Source organism: Natator depressus, chromosome 5 (assembly GCF_965152275.1).
Source record: "Natator depressus isolate rNatDep1 chromosome 5, rNatDep2.hap1, whole genome shotgun sequence".
NCBI classification, from domain to species: Eukaryota; Metazoa; Chordata; order Testudines; family Cheloniidae; genus Natator; species Natator depressus.
In genome coordinates this window covers 43,332,380-43,343,103 of record NC_134238.1, presented here as the reverse complement: position 1 = coordinate 43,343,103, position 10,724 = coordinate 43,332,380, and the positions used below count along the sequence as shown (strand labels likewise).

Genomic DNA, 10,724 nt, shown 5'->3' with positions numbered 1-10,724 from the left:
CTGAACACAGGCTCCTCACCTGGGCCTCTCTCCTAGAGTAGGGTTTGCACCAGCATAGCACTTCATTCAGCAAAGCCTGCATCTCAAGTTAGAGTCTAAGGGCATGGCTGCACTTGCAGATGTAGAGCGCTGTGAGTTAAAGCAGCCCTTGGAGAGCACAGTAGGGAAAGCGCTGCAGTGCATCCACACTGGCAGATTCAAATGCACTGGCGTGGCCACATTAGCCACTCTTGCAATGGCCACAGAGAGCAGTGCATTGTGGTAGCTATCCCAGGATGCAAGTGGCTATAACATGCTTTTCAAATGGGGGGAGTGGGGGTGTAGTGTGACAGGGAGTGTGTTGTGTATATGTGGGGGGAAGAGTGTGGGTTTTTTTTGGGGGGGGGAGCATGTCAGCATACGGTCTTATAAGTTCAGACAGCAGCAGACCCCCCCTCCTCCCGCCTCTCAAGCGGCATTCCACAGTAATGGTTGCTTTGTCCCGGAGCAGATAAGCATGCCGGCTGTCAGAAATGGAGCTTTGAAAGGGCATATCCGCATTCCTGCGGCCAATTCCAAACAATGACAAGAGTGGCCATTTGACTTAAGGGGATTATGGGGGCTGATCACAGCGCAGTAATGCAACACCTCGTTCACACGGACGCTGGGGCGTTTCAGCTGAGACGCACCAAGCTTTATGCTTCTGGTGGAGGTGGATTACCAGGAGCGCTCCAGCTGCAGAGTCCAGGCGCTCTATGTGCCTTGCCAGTGTGGACAGGTCGTGAGTTGGGGCACCCAGGGCTGCTTTAATGCGCTTTAACTTGCAAGTGTATCCAAGCCCTGATGATAAAGGAGACTTCCCACACTTACTACAAAAGCACATTTCAAAGTAATTACACAGCAAACCAGTTCAAAGAATCTTGCTCTTTTTAAAAAATATATTTATTCAAAGAGGAATAGGTTTAATGAAACACCCCACATGGTTTCAGCACTGAAATATTAAGTTTCACATTTTACACATGTAAATATATTACAAATTCAGTTTTCATCCAAGTTCAGGTAATGTTGCAGCATTTTCCCATTGTCTTGGTCTTTCAGGCCATTTAATCATCGTCATCCATGGTAATCAAAAAATCAACTTTTTTGGTAATCCTGAAAAATGGTAAATTAATTTTGTAGTGTAAGTAACTGAATTTGTATCAATACTGATAAATGAGGTAAAGGTCCCAATCCCCAACTCAAGGTGTTACTAGTTATGTAGGGTATGTCTGAACAGCAAAAGCTGTGAACAGGCTAGCTTATCACAGCTAGCTTGAATCCAGCTCGCACAGGTAACACTAGCAGTGAAGACAGCACAGGCATCAGTAGGGACTCATGAGCTGAGTATGTACCCAGCCTCTGCACTCAGTTTTTGAGCCCACACTGATGCCTGCACTGCTCCCTAGGCTAGCTTGGATAAACAGCTAGCCTAGGGAGCAGCTTTGGCTTGTAGCTATATCCTAACTACTCTTTAGGCCCTGTCTAGTCTTGGAGCAGGCTCATGTAAGGGCAGCTATAACCGTGCATGAAAAACGTTGTCCAGAACGTTTCTCATATGTTTACATGACACATGCAATATAAAATTAAGCTATATTTATAGAAAGGCGTTTTGTACTCCTAAAACGTTTCCAAGCTATCTTTGTGCAAGGCTGTGTGACACGAAACATTTTAGACACCACCTGTTTTTCCTTCCATTTGACATAAGAAGCTACAGGTTTAAAATAGAATTAAGCTTAGCGGAAAAAAAGAAAGCTGCAGGTGTCAATGGGTTGGGTGGTGGTATTGTAATGAAGATAGTAAGTTTTTCCAGTTTCACAGTAACTGCAGCATGTTGGCACAGTGGAGGAAATGAAGACACTTTCAGTGTCTGCTTAGCGGTTTTACTAGACTTATTTTAGGTTCTGCCCCAGAGACTGGCAGGATAGCAGCACTACTCCATTCCTCTTTCCTGAGGTCCACCTACACTACAAATGTGACCTACTAAAACATGACTGTCTCCTACCATCCTATAAATAAGCTGAGGCTTTTTGTTTAAAAACGGTTTGGTCCCATCCACTCTACAGGTCACTGACAACCATGCTCACCAACTTATTTAATGCCAAACTGCACAAGGAGTTTTAGACAAACATTTTCTCTACCACTGTTCTGAAGAATTTACAATCATTAGTTGTATCTGTAGTGTAGAATAGGCCAAGTTATTAGACTGCTTTCCTATCCCTTGTTAAAACTCAGAGAAAAGTCACAAAAGGACTTAGATCTTGCCTACACTATCACTTAGGGTATGTCTACACTGTAGTAAAAACCCCAGGCTGGCCTATTCAGCTGACTAAGGCTTGTGGGACTAAGGGTGCAGGGCTCTAAAATTGCAGTATAGATCTTATCTTCCCCTAAGCAGGACAAACAATGGGAATGTGCTTAAATCTACCATATCCAAAACTTCAGAGATCTGACTCAAAATGACTAAAAGGTGCACAATTTAAGAAAAATACAGAGAGAGTTTGGAGACACAGGGACAAGGTCCACAGATTCTCAGCCAGGAGGGGGAAAAAAAAGGAAGTGGTAGAGGCCATATCATCCTTTATGGTCTTGATTCAAAACATCTGGTACTATAAGGCTTTGTGCAGCTCCAGAGGACACTGCTGTCCAAAAGGTTCTCAAAGCTCAGGATCGCTGAGCAGGTACATTCTACACATGAAAACACGTAGAGGCCAGTAGTCGGATGAAGTCTGGCTATAAAATTAAGAATGTGCAGACCAGAGAAGTAAACATTTAATGTACACCAGTCCTAAAATGCTCAGAATTTCCAATGAATTCAATCAAATGTCTCAATTAAAATTTAAGTAATTCTATTTACATAAGGATCTAAGAGAACTTCTCAGTCAGGTAATAGTCATAGGATAAGATGTATTAAATACCGTAGTATAGTTTTGGATATTGACAGAACTTGTGATACAGAAATTTTTCTACACCTTAGAATCTACATGAATACAAGATTTTTTTTTAACAATGTACACCTCTTGTAAAAAGAATACTACAAGTCACCTAGGGGCTTAGGTTGGTGTTATGGGCTCAGATTTGGCCCATTTAGAGAGCAATATTTCATTTGATAAGATGGAGGACTATATATAGGCCATATTTCCTTAAACATTGGGACAATATCATATATACTTATCATGCATCTTCAGTTTAAAATTAAAAATATAAAAATGCAAAGATTTAGAAGAAAAATTACCTTGATCTATTCCTTCTGTTCTCTTCCTTTTTAAATTTAAAAGTGAATTTTGTTGTTCCTTTAAGGCTTCTGCAGGACAGTTTGGTCTTGGCAATTGAATTCCTGGTGTTGGTCCTGGTCGATTACTAAAATACTTCTGTTTCAATGCCTTAAAGATAAAAAGGGGAGAAAGCTGGTCAAGTTAATAGTGTGCACAAAATTGATTTGAAGCTATATTCTTTCCTTTTCTTAATCTCCTTGCTTATAACTAAGGACATTTCTGAGCGTTCTAAGACTGAAGACTCAAGAGTAGCTACAAAATCCAAGATTTCAGATTCTCTTAGCAACTTCCATACAGTTTGTTCAATTTACCAGTTGAAATAATTTGTCTATCATCTGTATTACAGTCGGTGCCTAGACTCCCCAACCAAGATCCTGGCCCCATTGTGGCAGATGCTGTACATGTACACTAAGACTGTTCCAGCTCTGAAGAGCTTACAATCTGAATAGACAAGATAGAAAAAGGAAAGGGGCACAGAGATTGACTTTTCCAAGGTCACCAGTGACACCTCTGGCAGAGCCAGGAATTGAAGCCAGATTTCTGGAACACCATCCTTATGTTGATTTACAAAGTAAATTGGGTTCTGTTCTACTCTTCCCTAATCGCTTTGGGTTCTGCAATGCCCATAGGAAAAGCTTGTTACTGAGTACACAGAGGAACTGAACACACAAGAAGCAGATATGTAAAACTGACATTTTATGGAAGTTAAATTCTACCCTCCTCACCCCTCCACTTTGAAGCAGATTTCAGTTCCACAGCTTCTATAAACCACAGTTCAGAAGAAGAAGAAGGAAATGAATAAAAGTACTCATTCACATATTAACAATAGCAGAAAATATGTCAAACAACTAAGAACTGGACAATCTGGGGGAAAAAAAACAAAACTGACAACCCAGAGGGTTACTTTTAAGAGCATGGTTATCCATCCACTCTTCCCTAAAGAGGGATCAAGCGCACAATTGACCAATCACCAGAAGTAGACAAACACAGAGATGGGATGAATTTATGAACCCATATCGCCTACCCAAAATGAAAATTTCCAGATAAGTGAGAAATTTTCTCATTCTCATTTCAGGGGATGGATCCATAAATTCAGCAGTGGTGGGATTTTTGTAGCAGTAGTCCTGCCCTCACTATCAACTGTTGGCTGGGCTAAGGGTAGGCTATAGCTCGCAGAACTCCTGTCGAAATCTGGACTTCATCTGATCGAAGTCGACCAATCTTCTAGAATTTAGTAAACATATGCAGGGAACCATCAGCCAATGAGGCTGCATTATCTTATTGGCTTTAATCTTGAATGGAGGAGATTACCTCTTAGTTTTACATGTCTTGGAAAATCTTCCCCCATTCGCTTCAAAATATGTATACTTTGCTGTAGAGGATCTCAAAGCTTTCTGTCCCCTAAACCTGTATGAGAACGAACAAAGCGTATGTTTTACTAAGAGACTGTTCTCTAAATATAGATGCTGATCCTGCCATGTATCTAAACATGCACCATGAATAAAATCTTCTCTGTGTTACTGTATACCAAGAATTGGCTGAAAACTCTGGACTTGAGTAGGATTGAGAACACATCACTGGAATTTACTAGTTTGTGGGTAGGGGGTTGTGTTCATTTATTTTTAAAGTGACCTCTCAATAATTAGGCTGCCAGCTTCAGAGATGCTGTGATGTGATGGAGCAGAGGTTCCTATGATAGTAGATGCATTGTAATGTAGGTGCATTGTAATGTTGATGGAGGGGTCACAAACATCTCCATGATGTATGAAAACCAGGGAAGTTCAGGCCAATGGGGTGCAATCAGAATTTCAGCCGGTTGTCTGTTAGATGGTGCATGTTATGGGAAAAAGAGGGAATGCATATAGCAGAGCTGTTGGCCATACCTGGGAGAAGTCACTGATTCCCCTGGCCCGACGATCTCACTTCCTGACATAGGAGTTGTTGTTTTTGGCATTGGAACTGGATGCCTAAGAGCTTCCATGTTAGTTTTCCAAAGGTCTGGGCTATGGGGTTGAACACCTCTGGTGGAGACACGATTAAGACACAATTTCCCCTGCTCCGAGCTTTTGCAGCTGAGCCAATCACTGGCATTCAGCTGCCCTTTGATATGCAGCTCAAAGTGACAAAATGTTTCTCTCAGTCCATCCAAAGAAATGCCAATAGGAAAAGCTTGTTACTGAGTACACAGTGGCTTCTGCTTTTAGCAGGCTCAACCAGGTGCCCCATCTGTTTACATATGCTATGGCAGTCATGCTGACTATGAATACAAGTATGTGTCTTGAGTTTAAGGTGGGGAGGAATGCCTGAAGGGCTAGGTGAATCACCTAAAATTCCAAAACTGTTTATGGTGTAGTGAGATTCCGTCAGTGACCCTGACTTTGTACCATGTGTGGAGATGCGTCAGCTCCATACCCTTCCGAGCTGGCATCCATCATTATGGAGTCTCTGTGGTTCTGCCAAGCAGACACAGTCTGTGAATCTTGTTGTAACTGCCATCTGAGGGACCTTTTAATGTGGAGAGAAGTCTTATAGTGAGTTGAAATTGTGAATGTGAGCAGGAAAGCAGAGTAGGCAGTACTGCAGGCACCAGAAATGAAATTCTGCCCATAAGAGTAGTATATGCATGAAATGAACGTGCCTAGAAGATCTTCATACAGTAATGTTGACTGTGAAGAATTTTGTATGTTTTCTCCAGAATCTGTACTTGCCCGTTTTTGGGGGGGAACGTCCTGTGAAGTGTGGTGTTCAGCCAAACTCCCAGGTGTTCCATTGTCTGGGTAGGGTCAAGCTGGCTTTTCTCCATATGTATTATAAATCCATGTTTCTGCCCTGGTCATTTGGGTGTACTTAAGAGCCTCCTTCCTCCAGAAGTCTCTCATCAGAATGCCATTGAGAAAAAGATACAGATACTGTTCAGAGATGCCCCTAGTATCTGTGACTACCCTGGGGGCAGTGGCAGTGCCAAAAATGGGCTTTATACTGCATGTGCAGAGTGCTGTATGCAAACCTCAAGTATCGTCTGTGTAATGATGGAAACGTGAAGATATGCTTCCTTGAGGTCAAAAAAAGATTAGGAAATCCCTGTTGTGGTAGCTACCATGACAGACAGGAGCAGTGTCCATTTTGAACTTGTGGAAGTGGATCAGCTTATTGAGTCTTTAAATCCAGGACAGCTCTGTCCTCCATGATTGCCTCACAACCAGGAACAGTATGGACTATAAGCCCCAATACTGATCCTGGTCTCGGACATGCTCATTCACCCTGATATGGAGAAGATTGTCGATTTGCCTGAGCATAGTCTTCCTCTGGGATGGGCTGGGCAGCTAGGGGAGGAGAGGGGTCATTTAGAATTCTGTAGCACCACATTTGGAAATGGCGCGTGTCAATCATTTGTCCATGGTGGTGGCAGCAAACCAGGTTGGAACCAAAAAAAACACCAAAACCCCCCAAACAACCAAGCTCCCACTCCCCCCTGCAGAATATTGGAGGGAGGTAGTCACTGATTGCTCTTAGAGACATTCACAGAGAATGAGTCACCTCTGCATTTAATAGGCCTGGTATTCTCCCATCTATTCTTAAAGAATCTGTCATCTCTCCTACCATTATCTATATAAAGCTCCATAACCCCAAAAGGGATGCCTAAAATGGTTTAAAATTTGTACTGAGCTTTATCATTAACAAAGGTTTTTTGGTTTTGTCCTGTGCTTTAGATCTACCTTTTTATATTGCCCCGCCCCCAAACATAGGTTTTTGGTAGCAAAAACCTGTCTTGAGGAAATATCCACCTTCCACACCCAGTCAGTCATAGACGCCTTCTTGCCTCTATGCTAGAGTCCTCTATCTGCTGGATGACCTGAAAGCATCAAGGGAGGTGTCAAAGTAGAGCAGATGTAAGGGAAATTCTCTAAGGATGATCCCAACTCCTTGGCCCTTTTCACCTTTTTTGGAACGTCAGAGAGCATGAACTCAGAATATAAAAAACCAAAACTTACTGCTCTGGCAAAAAAAATACCCCAAAAAACCACACCCAAAAAACCTGACCATTATCAATCCTATTCTATGGGCTGCTGAGAATTCTTCATAGTCTCTGCAGAGAGCTCATTCCACCCTTCTGTCAGTGAACACTTTGGGGGAGGGGGGGGACTTTTAAGTCAGATGCTGTCTTCACTAGAACTAATGTTATATATGCCATCATGTGCCAGCAATGCCCCTCTGCCATGTACATTGGCCAAACCGGACAGTCCCTATGTAAAAGAATAAATGGACACAAATCGGACATCAGGAATGGTAACATACAAAAGCCAGTAGGAGAACACTTCAATCTTCCTGGACATTCTATAACAGATTTAAAGGTAGCTATACTTGAACAAAAAAGCTTCAGAAACAGACTTCAAAGGAAAACAGCAGAACTAAAATTCATTTGCAAATTTAACACCATTAATTTGGGCTTGAATATGGACCGGGAGTGGCTGGCTCATTACAAAAGCAGCTTTGCCTCTCCTGGAATTGACACCTCCTCATCTATTATTGGGAGTGGACTACATCCACCCTGATCAAATTGGCCCTGTCAACACCGGTTCTCCACTTGTGAGGTAACTCCCTTCCCTTCATGTGTCATAATACCTGAACCTGTAATTTTCACTCCATGCATCTGAAGTGGTGTTTTACCCACGAATGCTTATACCCAAATAAGTCTGTTAGTCTTTAAGGTGCCACCAGACTCCTTGTTTTTGTGGATACAGACTAACCCAGCTACCCCCTGATACTTGTCTTCACTAGGTTTACCATTCCATCTTAAACAGGGTGGCCAGGAAGGGATTACAAAGATCAGTTTTAGAGCCCATTGGAAAATATTTTCAGCAACTCCATACACGAAAAGAGTAGATTGGCTCAGGAAAAAAAAAAAAAAAAAAGCAGCTAGGGGAAAAAAAGAGGAAAAGAAAAAAATTCATCAGGTTTTGGACAGCCTACAAAGGCCCTTACTCCTAGCGTGCTGCGTCTTTGGAGGCAGAGAAAATTCTGGAGGGGCTTTTTACATTTCAAGGCCAGAAAGGACCATTGTGATCTAGTCTGGCCTCCTGTACAGCACAGGCCATAGAACTTGCCCAAAATAATTCCTAGAGCAGGTCTTTTAGAAAAGCATCCAATCTTGATTTAATAATTGTCAGTAATGGACAATCCACCAAAACCCTTGGTAAACTGTTGTGTTCCAATGGTTAATTACTCTGTTAAAAATTTTCAGTCTGAAATTGTCTAGCTTCAATTTCCACCCATTGGATGGTGTTATACGTTCTCTTCTAGACTGAAGAGCTCATTATTAAATATTTCTTCCCCGTATAGCTACTTATAGCTAATCAAGTCACCTCTTAACCTTCTCTTTGAGAAGATAAATAGATTGAGCTCTGTCATAAATAGGGAAAGGTAACCACCTTTCTACATACAGTGCTATCAAATCCCTCCTGGCCAGAGGCAAAGTCCTTTTACCTGTAAAGGGTTAAGAAGCTAAGATAACCTTGCTGGCACCTGACCAAAATGACCAATGAGGAGACAAGATACTTTCAAAGCTGGAGGCGGGGGAAACAAAGGGTCTGTCTGTGTGAGATGCTTTTGCCAGGAACAGAAAAGGAATGGAGTCTTAGAACTTAGTAAGTAATCTAGCTAGATATGGGTTCGATTTCGGTTTTGTTTAAATGGCTGGTAAATAAGTTGTGCTGAATGGGATGTAGATTCCTGTTTTTGTGTCTTTTTGTAACTTAAGGTTTTGCCTCGAGGGAATCTCTAGGTTTTGAACCTAATTACCCTGTAAGGTATTCACCATCCTGATTACAGAGGTGATTCTTTTTACTTTTTCTTTAATTAAAATTCTTAAGAACCTGATTGCTTTTTCATTGTTCTTAAGATCCAAGGGTTTGGGTCTGTGTTCACCTATGCAAATTGGTGAGGATTTCCCTTCCCCAGGAAAGGGGGTGTAGGACTTGGGGGGAAGACGTCTCCAAGTGGGCTCTTTCCCTGTTCTTTGTTTAGCACACTTGGTGGTGGCAGCATAAGGTCCAAGGACAAAAGGTAAAAGTTTGTACCTTGGGGAAGTTTTAACCTAAGCTGGTAAGAATAAGCTTAGGGGGTCTTTCGTGCATGTCCCCACATCTGTACCCTAGAGTTCAGAGTGGGGAAGGAACCTTGACAAGTGCCTTGAGTCTATTACTATAAGGCAGTGGTTCTCAACCAGGGGTCCGAAGCCCCCAGGGGGGCCGCAAGCAGGTTTCAGGGGGCCACCAAGCAGGACCAGCATTAGACTCACTGGGGCCCAGGGCAGAAAGCCGAAGCCCTGCTGCATGGGGTTGAAGCCCAGGCCCTGAGCCCTGCCACTTGAGGCTGAAGCCTGAGCAACGTAGCTTTGTGGGAGCTCCTGTGGCATGAGGCCCCAAGCAATTGCCCTGTTGCTACCCCTTAACATTAGCCCTGGATTTTATATGCAGAAAACCCATTATTGTGACACAGGTGGGCTTAGCATGTTGGAGGGGAGGGGGAGCTTCAGAAAGAAAAAGGTTGAGAACCTCTGCTATAAAGCACATTTTCTAATCTTGTCTCTAAACCCTCTCCAATTCATCAACATCCTTTCTCAAATTGTGGGCACCATAACTGTACACAGTATTCCAGCAGAGGTCACACCAGTGCCAAATACAGCGGTAAAATAACCTCTCTACTTCTATGCCTCATTCCCCTGTTTATGTATCCCAGGATCACATTAGCTCTTTTGGCCACGGTGTCACACTGGGAGCTTATAGTCATCTGTTTATCCACCAAAAGCCCCAAATCTTTTTGAGTCACTACATCCCAGTGAGAGCAGTTACCTGGAGAGTCAGCCCAGCCAATCAAAACATCTGACTGCCTCCTATAGCATGGAGGCTAAAGGACTCATCAGTACTGAATATATGGATCCATCCCCCCACAAAGTGACAACGAAAAGTTGTCACAGACTTTCAGCAACAGATTTGAGATGCAAAAAGAAAAGGAGGACTTGTGGCACCTTAGAGACTAACACATTTATTTGAGCATAAGCTTTCATGAGCTACAGCTCACTTCATCGGATGCTCACGAAAGCTTATGCTCAAATAAATGCATTAGTCTCTAAGGTGCCACAAGTACTCCTTTTCTTTTTGCGAATACAGACTAACACGGCTGCTACTCTGAAACCTGAGATTTGAGATGAAAATTCTGGGATAAGGCTCCCACTGTAAAAACCAAGGAGGGTCAAGAGTTGCAACAGAAACTGAGAAAAATGGAATATTAATATGAATTTATGATTTAAACATTTATAAAATAAGGGATGGAAGGTCCTATATGAAGACATGTAAAGCTCAAAGTTCACCAGGTAGCTGAACAGTGTACTGATACCACAGACTATCAAGCAGACCCATACGGACTCACTGTTTC

At 42.6% G+C, this 10,724-nt stretch overlaps 1 protein-coding gene across 3 annotated transcripts in view; it reads right to left on the bottom strand.

The window, feature by feature from the left end:
- Window positions 1–320: 320 nt before the first annotated feature.
- CDK7 (cyclin dependent kinase 7) overlaps window positions 321–10,724 on the bottom strand; it is a 34,218-nt gene continuing 23,814 nt past the window's right edge. For 2 of the 3 annotated variants that reach the window (XM_074952663.1, XM_074952662.1), the window contains 2 exons: window positions 3,251–3,398; window positions 322–1,131 (listed from right to left, as the gene is read on the bottom strand). In XM_074952663.1, the coding sequence (XP_074808764.1) occupies window positions 1,106–1,131; window positions 3,251–3,398 (174 nt within the window). In that variant the 3' untranslated portion in view covers window positions 322–1,105. Of the gene's footprint in view, window positions 1,132–3,250; window positions 3,399–10,724 lie in introns of all 3 variants that reach the window. The other variant, XM_074952661.1, reaches the window with a different exon arrangement.